We start from the raw sequence: 16,088 nt of genomic DNA, 5'->3' as shown, positions 1-16,088 counted from the left end.
GTCACACGGGCTCCACGTCACCCAAAGTTGTCCACGTGTATGGCTTGAAAATTCGCCACACGTGCGGGGGCGTGTTGAGAATATATACATCCCACATGGGAAAAATGGGACCTTGCTAGTGGGTTTATAAGGGTTTGGGCCACGTCCCATTCTCCACCGAGCCCCGTCCCATTCTCCACCGAGCCCCGTCTGCCGACTCCACAAGTCGTTGTATGGCCTAAAGCAGGCGTCCCGTCAGTGGTTTGCCAAATTCTCAGAGGCTATTCAGTCTGCCGGATATGTACAGTCAAGAGCTGACTACTCTTTGTTCACCAAGAAACACGGCAAGTCCTTTACTGCTCTCCTAATTTATGTTGATGATATTTTAATTACCGGAAATGATCCAGTGAGTATTGCTGCACTCAAGAATTTCCTCCATTCCCATTTCCGTATTAAAGATCTAGGAGACTTGAAATATTTTCTTGGTATTGAGGTTTCAACCTCTAGCAATGGGATCTTTATCTCTCAACGTAAATATGCATTAGAAATTGTCAAGGATGCAGGGTTAATAGGCGCAACCCCTACTGACGGTCCTATGGAAAGAGGTTTAAAGTTGTCTGACAAAAGTGACTTGCTAAAAGATCCAGCTCGTTACAGAAGACTTGTTGGGAGATTAATATATCTTACAGTTTCGAGACCAGACATTACATATTCGGCACATGTACTAAGCAGGTTCATGCATCAGCCACGAAAGCTACATATGGAAGCAGCTTTGCGTGTTGTCCGGTATATTAAGAAGGCACCAGGTCAAGGATTGTTCTTTTCTTCTAAGAGTGATTTTAGATTGCATGCTTTCTGTGATTCTGATTGGGCAGGTTGTCCAATTACTAGGAGATCCACCTCAGGTTATTGTGTCTTTCTTGGTCCCACATTGGTTTCATGGAGATCAAAGCGACAGAAAACTGTTTCCCTCTCTTCCGCTGAAGCAGAATATCGAGCAATGATTGGTGCTTGTTGTGAACTCACATGGCTTCGATATCTTCTCAAGGATTTGGGAGTATTACATCAAGAACCAGCCCTTCTATATTGTGATAATAAAGCAGCGCTGCACATTGCAGCAAATCCTGTCTTTCATGAGCGGACTCGACACATTGAAATGGACTGTCACTATATAAGAGATAAGATACAAGATGGATCTGTTGTCACGAAGTTTGTGGGTTCTACACATCAATTGGCAGACGTTTTCACCAAAGCTTTGGGAAAGGAAATCTTCATTCCTATGGTTGGCAAGTTGGGAGTTAGAGACATTCACTCTCCAACTTGAGGGGGAGTGTTAGGAAATCAATCATGTTAGGAAACTAATCCTAAATATCCTCTGTATGATCTATAGATATCCGTTACTTTTGTACTCCTTTATTATAGCTTGATTATAGGATAAGTGAGATTAGTTACCTTATGAATATAGGTTTGTACTCTCTATATGTAATCTGTATGTAATCGACAATGTATCAATGCAATATCATCTCTTCAGCCTATTGGTTTCTCATTCTTTCACTCTCTAACTCGCAAACGAAGATGAAGCTCTCCATCTAGTTCGCAACAGTCTCTAATCGATCATTGAGGTTTAATTCCATATCTCTGCACTCTGTTTAGCTTGATTTTTACTTCGATTTTCATCACTGTAATTTCATTTTTGATTTGATTTGATCTCAGCCTTCTCTCTCTGCAATCTATTTAGCTTGATTTGTATTTCAAATTTCATCAATGTGATTTCATTTTTGTTTTGCTAAACCTAAATCATGTGTAGCTTATAGTTAAATTAGCTGTTAAAAGATGCGTGGCTGTTGTGATTTCATCACTGTATCAATCATGTGTTTTTGTTGAAAGTTGATTGTAGAATGAAACTGCTGTGCAAGTTGATTATTCATAGCTATCTCTGTTAACTGATGTAAGTTTTAGCTGATTTGTACAGTCAAAGTTACTAATGCAGTTTGTAAATGCTACTGATACAGTTCAGAAAAGCAACCAGAATGAAAGAATTCTACATTTGCTGTTTTGTTATATATTCTTCGTTTTTTCCTCTTGCCTTTTAATTCATATCAAAACTAGAAGCTGATTGATAGACTGATAAGTTCTTGGTGCAGCGGCACGCTGTTGTCTTCATTTTTTTTTTAAAGGGGTTTGGAACCCAGCCTAGCTGAGAGGCTCAGCCCCACGCCCGGTTCCATTTATTGAAGTAATACTTTGCAACGGGGGGGGGGGGGGGGGGGACATAAAACTTGAACCCCGTGCTACATTAGAAAGGTTCCAAACATCCTCAAAGAGAACATCCCGAATAATAACAGGAGTCTCATCTAACCATACATCAGAATTGTAATTAAAACTAGTAAGGTGCGCTAACCTGTTGGCTACACCGTTTGCTTCACGGAAGATGTGACTAACCTGAATTGAGTGAAAAGATGTCAAATATGACTTACAATCATCGATAATACGCCCAATTTTAGATCTATCTTCCACATCATGCTATAGAGTGGTAACAACAAGGGAGCTGTTAACGTTTGGATCCGTTGGGGATCTAATTAACGTAAAGAATGAGAGAGAGAGAGAGAGTGACACGAGATGTATAGTGGTTCACCTCCCGCCTTAGCGGGAGACTACGTCCACTTGAAAGCTTATACTAGTGTGTCGAGCCTTGTGGCCCAAGTGCATTAAAAAGTGTGTAATGGAGTGTGTTGAATGGTGTTTAAGTGGGAGGAGGCATTCCTTTTATAGGTGAAGGAATGCTCCTCCTTTACATTTTCTTAGATGTGGGACAAGAACCCACTATTCTAGTCTAGAAAGCCTATTTGTGAGGGCATGTTGGCAAGGCCGGGAAGGTGGCTTCCCGGCGACGGATTTGCCTCTTCCGGATACCGTGGCGTAGCTTGAACATAGGGCTACAAGATGCATGTCTCGGTTGGGCCTTGCCATGTCTCGTGGACGTCCCAAAGTGGGTGTTACTTATGCTTGGTGATGTAGAGAACTAGCTTGCTAGTGTAGGTATAAACAAGTCCCCGAAGTCCCCGAGTAAGAGTAGCTTCTTGGTTGGGGAGTTCAAATCATGAAGTCATCAAGCATAAGTAATATCCGAGAGGCGCACGGCCCCTACAAGTCCCCGAGCTCCGCAAGCAAGAAGGGACTCGCCATCCTGTATCACAAAAGACAAAAATTCGTATATGCAGTTACATCGGAGGTGCACTAATGTATGAAGTGCATGAGATAATGGGGTGTCGCCCTGCCGCATGGCGGTAGGTCGTAGACCATAGACTCGTGGAGCCCGGAGGCTAGACCATATGTAAGAAAACGTGAAAAAGTGTGGTGCCCGGAGGCTAGACCATATGTATGAAGCATTGTGAACCGAGAGCGTAACTAAAGCATGTTGGATAAGTGGAGCGAGTTAGGTGTTCGAGCAAGTTGGGTGTAGGCGCTGTATGAGCGTGCGGGGCGTAGCCCAAGCTAGTCGCGGCCATGCTTTGATACCCAAGCGAGTCATAACCGTTTCGCAAGCGTTTATCCGAGCATGTTTAATTGAGCTATAAGTGTCACAAGGTTCTAGATGAATGTCACATGAAAGTGAATTTAAGCATGTATGTGTGTAGCATGTACTTGTAGGAAAGTTGCTAATAACATGTTGTAGGCATGCTTAAGGGTTATAGAGACATGTATAGACATGACAATAGCTCTAATCGCAAGAGCGGAAAAGATAAGAAATAGTGACTTATCTTATGCCGATTTGGAGGCTAACAGAGTTGGCCGAGCATGAAGGTCTATTGTTTGTGGCGGATAAAGTGATTCGATAATGCTCGTCAACTCGTAGTTGAGGTTGAATGCCCCATAGAAATAGTTGAATTTCCTTGAAACAAAATAGATGATTAATATGTGGATTTGTGAAATCAACAACAATAATTTACATATGTACTTTGATAAGATTTGAAGCAAAGTGTATAGCAAGTAATAGTTGATGATAAATAAGTTGCATATATATCCATTTTGAGTGTCAAATGTGTGAGGAACGGAATTCCTTATGGGTAACTGGGTAAGGATTGAACATAGCCGCGACGGCATCATATATATGTAAATGCATTAGTCAAATGGCATAAGTGAGATAATCACTTTGATATATGCATGCAACAGCCTATATATATGTGTGTGTATGAGTTCGTGCCCATTAGCTATAAGGTCAAAAGCATGAGCCCTTGTCAGCTTTGTAATTACCAAAAAACTAGATGTGCAGATGACAAATTTTATTTAATAGTCATGTGGTTAGGCCTACAAGCATAGCTGTATGGTGTGAATATCATTGGATATGCATTTGTCATGGTCTCATGGAGACATGGACTTATCACTGGCATGCCTAACAGTTGGGCCTATAACACGTAGACACATGCATGTATACCACAAGCTACCGATTTTTGAATGCATGGCATGTGTATGCAAGGGTTATGGCATTTAAGTTGATCACGTGTTGAATACAGTAAACCACCAACTTTTGCAAGCAATGAGAATATATTATATATATTATATGTGTTTGGTTGTGGACGTGTAGCAAACAATGGGAATATAATATATATGCTTTAGACGATTATAATAGGCATGTGATAGGCATATGTATATGCTTTAGCTCTGCACCGAAGAAAACTTATCTGTTCTCCAGTTTTCCAGAGAGAAAACTTTGAGCTGCATCCAAGGCTTTGACCAATGTTTAGGTGATAAGCTACACCCAGAGATCAAAATCATGAGGCCGCGGAACCAGCAGCACGGAGGGACTACGAGATTGAATGGGTGCCCAAAGTAGTTCTAGGTGATTGGCAGATTGAAGTTACGGGGTTGCCCAGCGGTGAAGCCTAGTGTTGAAGTCCGGCGGAGAAGCTCGTGGGGATGTTCAGCGGTGAAATCCAGCAGTGGAGACCAGCGGAACATGGCCGGTGTTACCGCTGACTGAGATCGGCGGTGCCGCTGAAGAAGTTTGGCGGTGTACAGTTATTCAGTGGAGTTGCTCAGCGAAACCTGGCCGGCGGAGGAGCTCGGCGGTAAGTTGGCCATAGTTGGCGGTGGAGATTTCCCAGCTGTGATGCTTAGCGGAGTAGAGTTACCGCTGCCAGATATTTATGTCGCTGAAGGAGCATGGCCGCTGATGGAGATTGAAGCTCAGAAGCTTGCCTAGCGGAAGGGAGATTCCGCTGATGGATACGAGCGGAGCCGCTGAGGCTAGAGGGGCTCGCTGCCGCTGGTTTGCCGCCGAAGTTTGCCGAGCTGAGCGGAGCCGCTGAGGCTAGCGCTGGAAGTGGTGGCCAGTGGTGTCCGCCGACTGATGCCAGCGGCGTATGCCAAAGGAGGCTGTTGCGTTGCGGGTTGGCGGAGCGGAGCTGGTCCTGACTTGGAGGTCGGCGGAGACAGCGGTGATTGAACACTTGATCTCAGCGGAAGATTGATGTTCGGCGGACACTCAGAGGTCGGCGGAGGCTCGGAGTTTGGCGGAGACTCGGAACTCAGCGGGGGGCTTGGCGGAGAAAGCTTTGCCGGTGAAGTTTGCCGCTGGGATTTGCTAGCGGGAGATGGCCGGTGGACTGCTCTACAGATGGTGCACCAAAGATTGTACAGTGTGGCGGAAGATTTTCCGTCGGAGGTTGGCTAGCGATCCGTTTCCGGCGGAGGATGGCCTACTGGCGGCAGCAGTAGAGCTTGCTGGCGGTGCTTAGCGGAGCGGAGGAAGTTGGGCTTGGCCAGCGGTGGAGCGGTGAAAACCAGGGGTAAAGACCAGCGGTGAATCCCGACGATGAAGACCAGCGGTGCACAGTTCAGCGGGGATGTGTCGTTGACGGTGATGTCGCTGGCGCTGATGATATTTGAAGAATGGTGATGGGTGTCCAGAGTAAATCCCTGGGTGTCCAGAGAAGATCCCAATTTTTTTTTTTTTTTGAATAGTTCAGCGTTGACCAAGTGAATAGTTCAGCGTTGACCAAAAGTTGATCAAGCCTTGATGGGCGTTGACTTTGCCTACGGGCGTTGACCGGCCCCGCCGGGCGTTGACCAGCCATGTTGGGCGTTGACCGGCCCCAATTTGATGTTGAATGAGCGTCGACTCGACATTTTCGGGTCAAAGTTCGTGGTAGGTGACGAAGCCTTTGTGTTGGCTTCCCACAGACGGCGCCAATGTTAACGTTTGGATCCGTTGGGGATCTAATTAACGTAAAGAATGAGAGAGAGAGAGAGTGACACGAGATGTATAGTGGTTCACCTCCCGCCTTAGCGGGAGACTACGTCCACTTGAAAGCTTATACTAGTGTGTCGAGCCTTGCGGCCCAAGTGCATTACAAAGTGTGTAATGGAGTGTGTTGAATGATGTTTAAGTGGGAGGAGGCATTCCTTTTATAGGTGAAGGAATGCTCCTCCTTTACATTTTCTTAGATGTGGGACAAGAACCCACTATTCTAGTCTAGAAAGCCTATTTGTGAGGGCATGTTGGCAAGGCCGGGAAGGTGGCTTCCCGGCGACGGATTTGCCTCTTCCGGATACCGTGGCGTAGCTTGAACATAGGGATACAAGATGCATGTCTCGGTTGGGCCTTGCCATGTCTCGTGGACGTCCCAAAGTGGGTGTTACTTATGCTTGGTGATGTATAGAACTAGCTTGCTAGTGTAGGTATAAACAGGAGCAATTGCTTTCAACATCAATTACGGTCATGTCCTGATGCATTGCTAATAAGAGCCCAGGCTACATGCTTCAACCTCCATATGTAAAGCAGATGAAGCATGTGGGAAATACCGAGCTAGAGCTGCCAAGCACATACCATTTTCATCCCGTATCACAACTCCCACTCCACCATCACCATAATCAACCCGGTAACTCCCATCCTCATTCACTTTCAGATGCCCACTAGGAGGGTTCTGCCATTTGGTTTTTTCCCTTCTATTTTTCACATTTCCATGCACATGAAGTTGCTGATATTCCTCAAGAAATTTACTAGCCCACTGTGCAGTATTAGAGGCACAGAAGAAACTCTCGTTCCACAAGACATTATTTCTTTCAGACCATTGCCTTCATTTTTCATTATAATACCAATCTTTGTCATGTCTTCGTTTTTCCTTTTTGATTACATATAGTAGCTTTGTATAACTGTTATAGTGCCTTTATCTTACTGTGGTAGTAGCTTTCTTTTCCTCTGGTAGTATTCTTTCAATCTAATTCCAGTAGCTTTTCTGCTTGATATTGCGAATAGAAGCTAATTATTCTTCATCTAATGTGTAATTGCAGTAACTTAGCCATGGATGCAGAACCTTATGCGAGGTGCACGTATATGTTTGAGACGATCATGTTCGTTCTTGACATGAAGCATATGTTTAATGATATTGTAAGGGAGGTCTCTGTGGGTTTTAATCATTTGAATCTTGGTTCATTTGAATTGAGGTATTCTTTCCCGGGATATAAAAGTTGTGTGTTATCAAGTGATATGGATGTAAAGCTGATGTTTAGGTGTATGTTTGATTTTAAATTGAATTCTGTTGATATTTTGGTGAGGGATTCTAATGGGAGCACCATTTTGGTGCCTTATTGTGGTGGGAGTAGTAGTTCTACTTCTGCAACAACATCTTTGGATGATGTTTCATGTGCTTCTTCATGTTTGTCAGTGAGTTCAAGCAATATTATTGATGCAAGTGAAAATTTGGGGTGTGTGGGGGGCATTTTGATCGGAGTTGTACGACATTGAAAATTCATGGGTAAGGACCCAAGACTTTGCCCCTTCGTCTAAGTAAGCAGCAACTAGGCCCAGCAGACCTCGAAGGATAATAAGTCCTAAGAAGAAAGCTGTTGATTTCTTCCCAGCAGCTCCTCTCCATGTTCACAGCAGTGAATTAGTGTGCAATTTTAGTAAAGGCTTGGCAAGATGTGCATGGCGTGGGAGCTAGAAAAGAATGAGTTTCAGAAGAAGAGATTCCGGCAGTGGTATGATTTCTGGGTTTTTGGGTTAATGTTGATTGGGAGGAATTGATGGCTGGGGATTCAGAGATAGGGCTTGATCTCTTGCTTCATGTTTCTGGGTTGTTGTGGCTTTTTGTTCTTCTAGTGGGAGAGTTGCTTGGGCTGTTTAGTAGTTAACTTGTGCCCCTCTCTCTCTGCCCTTTCACAGCAGCTATAACCATCAATTTATAGAGTGGTGGCGGCTTAGGTCTGCTGCTGTTCCAGAAATCTTGCTGCTGTAATCCCAGGAATTCTGCTGCTATAATCCCAGGAATCCTGCTGCTGCTATGACTCCAGGAATTCTGCTGCTGTAATTTCATGAATCGTGGTTCCAAGATTTGCTGCTGGAAAAAGGGGAGTGGCGGGTAGAGAATTGGCTTGTGTGTAAAAGAAGGTGATATAGTACTTGAGATGTCTAGTTTAAGGAAAATAATTGAGAATATTGGGTAAAGAGAAGTGTTTGTTGTAATTGAGTGGTTTTTGGGTTCTTTCTTCTTCACTTGCCCATAATCAGAATTGGGCTGTTGAGCTTGAATTTCGGTCCCCAAGTCCGAAATTACCAACAAGCCTAAAACTAATAATGGGCCTCATGCTTTCCGTTACCTTCCACACACCACACCCGCTCTTGCAAGCCCCAAATGCGTGAATGTGGCTGGGGTTCACATGCGTGGCATGATGATTGTCATTATAATTTGCTTATTGGGCTCGAGAAATGAATTGGGCCTGATAGCTGGATTTTTGGGCATCAACAGGGTGTTATAGACTAGAGGCTCTAAAGAGTTATCTCACTCATGAGTGGCAGGGCTTTATAAGGCATGAGGATCAAAAGTTCGGGGGGGGGGGGGGGGGGGGGTGGTGTTAGGGAAAAGTTGACCAAGTATGCTATTGAAACTGGTTTTCTTTTCAAGTACACACGGAATACCTCAAGTCGTGTTATTGCAGAGTGTGCTAAGAGATATTCTGATGGTTGTCAATGGTCTATTCGTGCTTTGAAGAACAAGGTGAATGGCCTTTTCTACACAAAGAAGTTGAATAATGTTCACACATGCAAAGGAGTTCTTAGGCAGCAAAATAGTAAGCTTTTGGGGTCTCATGTTGTGAAATCGGAGATTGCTAATGACTTGAAGTCCAATCCTCAACTGAAGCCTAAAGAGATTGTGTCTCGTTTCAAGCATTCTTTTGGTTTAGATGTGTGTCTTATAGGACTGCTTGATATGGGAAGGAGTTGGCTAGAAAAGTTGTCCATGGTCATGATGGTGACTCATATTCTCAGCTGCTTTGGTATAGTGATGCTATTTTATCTAGTAATCCGGGCTCTTATTGCATATTGGAAACTGATCCTTTAAGTAATCGTTTCGAACGTTTCTTCATTTGTTTTTCTGGTTGCATTGAGGGCTTTAAGTCATGCATTTCGCTTCTGTTCGTGGATGCTGCTTATTTGAAGAGTATGCATAAGGGATACATGCTCTGTGCTACTGGAAAGAATGGAAACCAAGGTATGTTTTATTTTGTGCTCTCTGCTTTGTGCTCAGTATCTTGGACGGTAGCTTTATATACCTATGATAGTATATATCTATGCCTGTCATAGTATCTTTTTATACATATATCAGTAGATTTGAAAGGGTCAGTAGCTTCTGTTTCAGTTTCCATTTTCAAATACTAATTATTTGTTTTATCTTTTTTTTGCAGAGTTCTTCCCCTTTGCATTTGCAGTTGTAGATTCTGAAAATCATGCGAATTGGGATTGGTTTTTTTATCATCTATATAACATCTTGTCTCCGCAAGGTAGAAATGTGACTTTTGTTACTGATCGACACAGTGGACTGTTGAATGCTGTTACCAGGGTATTTCCAGATTCTCCTCATTCATACTGCTACTACCACCTTAATGAGAATGTTAGAGGTGTGTACCGAAAGCAATCTGAAAATTATTTTGTTGACAAGATTGTGGAGGAATTTATGAAAGTTGCTTATTCACCTACATTAGCAAGCTATAACTTCAACTTGCACAACTTGAAGAAAGAAGGTGGTCCGCCTATCGAAGAGTTTCTGTGATCTCTGCAATTGGAAAAGTGGTGCAATGCATTTTTCAAAGGAAACATGGATTCCTATGCGCATGGTATTCATCCTCTACCAAATATGGAGAAGTTTTATGAAGATGCAGCTAGTTCAACTTCTGTTGTTAAGCCTCCATTGGTTAGGAGGCCAGCCAAAATCTGTTCGAATGAAGTCTGCAGCAAAATGAGGCATGAGGAGGCATATCAAGTATGGCCGGTGTGGTGAGTTGGGGCCCCATAACAAGATAACGTGTACTGCATGCACTAATATGAAAGCTGGCAGTAGTACATGAACATATGGAGTATCTTTCTACAACATTAACAGTAGTTTTCTATAACAATTTGAGTATCTTTTTATACCATTTGGAGTAGCTGTTACTATACTGTCATTCTTTTACAGAGCATAGCTTTTACTTATGTTGGCAACTGTAAATGAACAGAGAGTATCTTTATACAACATTAACAGTATCTTTTGATCACCTTTGCAGTAAACTTTGTCATTACATTTGTACAATTTTGACATGAAACTTCAAAACAAACCTGGAAACTAAAGCTGAAAGTAACAAAATAGACATCAATTTCCATCCAATATTAAAGCTGAAAGTTAAACATAAAGCTACTGTTAACAGTTCGTAAAGCCACTGTCAGTACTTCAAAATACTACTGTCAGCCCGACGTCATTTTCCATCAAATATCAAAGCTGAAAATTAAACAACATAAAGGTACTGTCCACACATGAAAAATCTACTTTCATAGCCTAAAAAATCTACTGTCAGCACTACATAAAGCTACTGTTTCTGATTATCATCTAATGCCTCTTGCCGCTCCTTGTTCTTTTAGTGGTATACATGAACTCCTTGTCTTCAGTAGCCTTCCTTTTTTTGTTCTTGATCCACCATTGAATTTCTGTTTACAGCTTGCTTCTTCCCTTTCTTCATCTTTTTAATTGGTTCTTCTTCAGGTTCTTCTTCTTCATCAACAGCTTCTTCTTCAGCAGCAGCTTTTTTCACTCTTTCCCTTCTCCTTGATTGTTTCTTTGCTTCCTGTTTCTGAGAAGACCTACCACTTTTATCTTTTCTTGTTGTTGAGTACTTCTTTCTGGTTGTTCTCACTTCAAGTTCTTCTTCTTTGTCTGCATCATCGTCTCCACCATCTTCACCATCAGCTCATTTTCCACCCTCTTCCTCACCATCTTCACCATCCTCACCATCACTGTTATTGTTTTCTATATCATCTTTCCGTAAATCCTCTTGAGAATCCAACATATCTTTCTCCAGTAGCTTTCTTTCCATTTCCAGCAATTCATTTTCCAGATTGTGTATCATTTCTCTCTACTGCTCAATGACGTCCTCCAAGTTCTTTTTTTCCTTCTCAATGGTTGTAAAAACTTTCCACTTCTTCAACAATTTGTTCTGCAAGATCTGTATCTTCCTTGTTGCTATATTGTCTTCCTCAAAGGCTTTGTCCAACATCTCCCAATATCTATCATTCTTCCTTGCTAGCTTTTCATTCTCTTTGGTCAACTTCTTCAACAAGTCTTGAGTTTTCTGGTTTTCTTCTTGTGAGAGACTTGTCTGAGTTGTTGCTTCTTCCAACGAGCCTATTATGTCCTTCATTCTCTTCTGACTTTCTGCTTCTTCTTTTCGCCGCTCTTGGGTGGTTTTCTTGTGCTGTATCAAAAAATAAAAATAAAAAAATCACATTAAAAAGCTACTGAGGTGGTTATAAAAACCTACTATCATAGCTATACAAAGATACAAACTTGCTCAGAATTAATTTCACGAAACTGAAAGTTTCTTAGCTACTGATTTGAATACAAAAAACTACTCAAATGGTTAAAGAAAGCTACTAACAAAATCATACAAATCTACTAACTCATCCATGAAACTGAAAGCTTCTGAAATTTTTAAAAAACTACTTATGAGCTTAAAAGAAGCTACTCAAACAGTTATAGAAAACTACTAAAATTTTCAAAGAAAATTACTTGGTTATAGATCACATAGGCAGAGAAAGCTAGTAACCTAGGCAGAGAAAGCTATTGAAAATCAATAAAGAAAGCTACTAACCCAATCTCCAAAAGATGGAGTTACAAAGTCTTCCTCCCTCAGCTCTTCGTCTGATGCTACTCGTTTGTTTCTTCCTCTCATGTCATGCATTGCCACTTCCAAGTCTTCCTCTGTCAGCTTTCGGTCAAACATTTCCTATTTTTCATCAAACAAAGTACACACAATGTTAAAGACTAGAACAATATATTTCTAAAATGATTTCTTATTGCAAATTTATTCTTTGTTTTTCTTTCTTTACCTCTATCTACTCATTGGTTAGTTTCTCCATTTCTTTGTGCAGCTCGACGAGTGACCATCTTATGAAATTTGGCGTCTTTAATTCATTTCTCTTGATTGTTCCTCCCATCTGTCTTCTCAGCTAACCAATACTGTTACACAACAATGAGAAAAACATTAATTTTGAGGGCTAAATCTACTAATATGTTAATGAAACTAACAGTAGTGGTTACTTACCATGATTAGCGGCAAACAACCTGACAAATTGACATCCTTGTTTTCCTGCTTCTTACTTAGACCATTGTGCAGATGGTCTAACACCAAGGTTGCTCATGAATATCGTTGCTAAGAATTCCATTCGGTGCAAATTTCTACCAACTTCCAGGACAATGTAGAACCTGAGGTGCAAAACCAGAAGGATACGAACAGATTCATGACAATTAGCGATGCCACCTCACTTGGCATTTGATTCTTTGGGTCTTTCAAAGATTCGGCAAGTGCACTATCAACCATCACTTTTGTCACTTTCTTTGCATCTCCAAAATACTTGTCGATCATCCGATTCTTCATTGGCTTCTGGTGGTGCTTGTTTAGCTCGAATGTGACTCCTTCCAATAGCATTCCAAGGCAGATAGCTACATCTTCACGGGTTATTTTGTGTATCTTTCCCCAAGCAAAAACCCTTTCTGATTGACGTCGTATGTCTTGACCATTCTATGAATGTCCTCATCTACTTTTCTGCATTCATTGTCTTTTAAAAGTCCATGATGGAAGACATAAATGATCTCCCAGAATGGTGTCCTATTCAACCTCAACATTACATCTGGACTGATCATCCCTTTGTAGGTTTTCATCTTCTCCTTGAATGACTGTAGACTTGCTCTATACTGTGGTGTTCGGTCTCTATGTTCAGCCATTTTTCCTTCTACAAGTAGATACAAACAAAGCTACTAAGGCTACAAAATATTCTCACAAAAACAACAAAAAAGCTATGAAATGTTACTGCGAAAGACTATGAAACCTACTAGCAACTAACACAAAATCTACTACCATAAACTATGAAACCTACTAGTAACCAACACAAAATCGACTACCATAAACTATGAAACCTACTAGCAACAAACAAAGCTACTAAGGCTACAAAAGATACAAAAACAACAAAAAAGCTATGAAATGTTACTGCAAAAGACTATGAAACCTACTAGCAACAAACACAAAATCTACTATCATAAACTATGAAACCTATTAGCAACAAACAAAGCTACTAAGACCACAGAGAGAAAAAAGCTATGAAATGTTACTACCAGAGAGAAAGCAACTGCGATAGAGAGAGGCGCCGACGGAGAGGAAAAGCTACTGAGAGAGCGCCACTCCGTCAAGATCGAGAGAGAGAGAGAGAGAGAGAGAGAGAGAGAGAGAGAGAGAGAGAGAGAGAGAGAGAGAGAGAGAGAGAGAGAGAGATAGAGAGACGGTTTCTGATTCCAAATGACCTAGAACGTGAAATTGGGTCTATTTAGAGACCAGTGGAAGAGCTGTAATTTCTTTTATTTTTAATGTTTAAAATTTAACATCATTTCTAACCTAATGGCCTTATGAGAACAAGAAATATTTGGTGGCCTTAAAGCTAAAGAAACATTCAAATATGCACTTATATGTAATTTTCTCTTTTCATTCAACAGAGGAAGGGACAGCTGAATCTAAAGAGCCCAAAAGCTGCTTTCAAAACCGATAAGAATATTATCTCGAATCTTTGACCCAGAAAGGAAAACAAGATCCCAACTTTAATATTACTGTCAAAATAGGTTCTCTGACAAAAAAGAAGAAGAAGGGTACTTCACCCGTGTGCACACTTCTGTCTCTGCACCCATGACCCACCCGAGAGGAAACAAACAATAAGGAGATATTTCTGATTCCTGACGCCATTTCTGCGACACCTCTTTCATATCTTCCCCTAATCTCCTCAACTAAAATGAGATACTAATCTTTGTCTACATCTCCAAACAAGAAAACATAGCACTAACCCTCCAAAAAACAGAGTTATTTACTTACGAATAACAGGGTCCATTAACTTAACGCTTAAGATCAATTGGAAGTTTCTGATCTTTTCCCGTGTTATTTCATATAAGTTGGCATACCACTAGTATGAAGTTTCGTGAAGAAAAAAAAACGAACAAAAAAGAAAACAAAGGAGATAAACTTCCCGACTCTAAATCATTATAAGCCGGGGTCGGTTGTGGGTCCCCCCACAGTCAACCATATTTGACGGTCAGCTACGTGTCAAAAACCCTTTTCCACTTCTTGCAGCTGCAGCTGCTTCCGCGGCCCACAGTGCCTCACCGCTACCTCGGAAACTTCCAAATGATAACTCCAAATTCTCGCATGCAATTATCAAATAAGCGACCCTACCATGTGCCAACTAAATTCCAAATAGAATTCCAAGCAAAAATCAAAATTGAGGGACACCAAGGCTCGAACCTTGGTCGATTTGCTTGACTCCAAGCACCTTACAATGTGTTTGCCAACTCTGCCGCACCCGCAGGTGTAACATGACTCCAACATTGTAATATATATTGCTTTTTTTAAGAATCTGAAAACTTATGTAAATGTCCAATTAATACCCAACTTACAACAATCAATTACTGTATTGAATTTTATTTACCAAATATTTAAAATTTTTACAACAACATTTCAAATTTTTACTTCTATAAATAGTTCAAAATTTAACTCATTCCTTGCACCGAAGGCAATTGCAATTTTCTTTCTTCACTTATGTAATGTATGATATATACAAAAAAATGTATATAATGCGTGATGGCCTAACTTCCCATTGGGTTTCCAGTCATAAAAAAAAAATTAAATGTTTATAAAAAAATTTAAGAGTTGTCGGCGATTCAATAGTTACTATTTCATCTTAAATTATTACAACTCACTATATAACAACGTTTATTCAAGATTTTATTTTCACATATAGTAGATAATCGATAAAACAAACATATACAAAAGTTTCACTTAAAATTTTCATATTTTTCTTCAAATTTCTATCATTTTTCTTGATTATTTACCAAAATCAATATATCCGCGATATTTCCGTCGAAATTTCCATTTTCGGGACCACCGATATTTCCTCGAAACTCGATATTTTAGTCATTGCCTGCAGCAAGCCTTGCTCGACCAACTCCTGCTCTGCTCTGCTTCATCTAAGACGACGACGACGACCGTCAGAGGCATTTGATCGAACAGTTTTTGTGCCACTACCATCAGTACTTCCATGAGAAATCCCGCACCGCCGAGGAGGACGTTTTCATCATTTTCTCTCCTCCTTGGCTCTCCTTCCTCGAGTGCGCCTCCCTCTGGCTCGCCGGCTTCAAGCCCTCGATGATTCTATGCATGGCGGAGACCTCCGCCGGGGACTTGAATTCCGACCAGGCGAGGCAACTGGACCGTCTAAAACTGGAGACGTGGAGGAGAGAGAGGGAGCTGTCGGAGACAATAGCGAAGATTCAAGAGAGCGTGGCAGCGCCACCTATTCTGGAGACGGGGAGGAAAGTGGGGAGGTTGATGGACGGTGAGATTTCGACGTTGGAGGTGTTGAAGGTGGCGATGCTGAGGTTGACTGAGAGCGCCGACGGGCTTCGAGGCTAGACGGTGAAGAAGGTGGTGGAGGTTTTGAGTCCGAGTCAGACTGTGAAGGTTTTGGTGGCAGTGGCTCAGTTTCAGCTCAGAATTCGAAGTTGGGGGTTGCAGAGAGACCAGCAGAGCTGACGAGTTTTTGG

At 41.6% G+C, this 16,088-nt stretch overlaps 1 protein-coding gene across 1 annotated transcript; it reads left to right on the top strand.

Annotated features, from left to right (window-relative positions):
• Positions 1 to 8,857: 8,857 nt before the first annotated feature.
• LOC121050329 lies at positions 8,858 to 10,477 on the top strand. Its single transcript, XM_040509956.1, has 2 exons — positions 8,858 to 9,473; positions 9,667 to 10,477. The coding sequence occupies exons 1-2, from the start codon at positions 9,425 to 9,427 to the stop codon at positions 10,029 to 10,031; spliced, it is 414 nt and encodes a 137-aa protein (XP_040365890.1). The 5' UTR covers positions 8,858 to 9,424; the 3' UTR covers positions 10,032 to 10,477.
• The last annotated feature ends 5,611 nt before the right edge of the window (positions 10,478 to 16,088 follow it).

This window comes from Rosa chinensis, chromosome 7, assembly GCF_002994745.2.
Source record: "Rosa chinensis cultivar Old Blush chromosome 7, RchiOBHm-V2, whole genome shotgun sequence".
Classification (NCBI taxonomy): domain Eukaryota; kingdom Viridiplantae; phylum Streptophyta; class Magnoliopsida; order Rosales; family Rosaceae; genus Rosa; species Rosa chinensis.
This window is presented reverse-complemented; position numbering and strand designations above follow the sequence as displayed.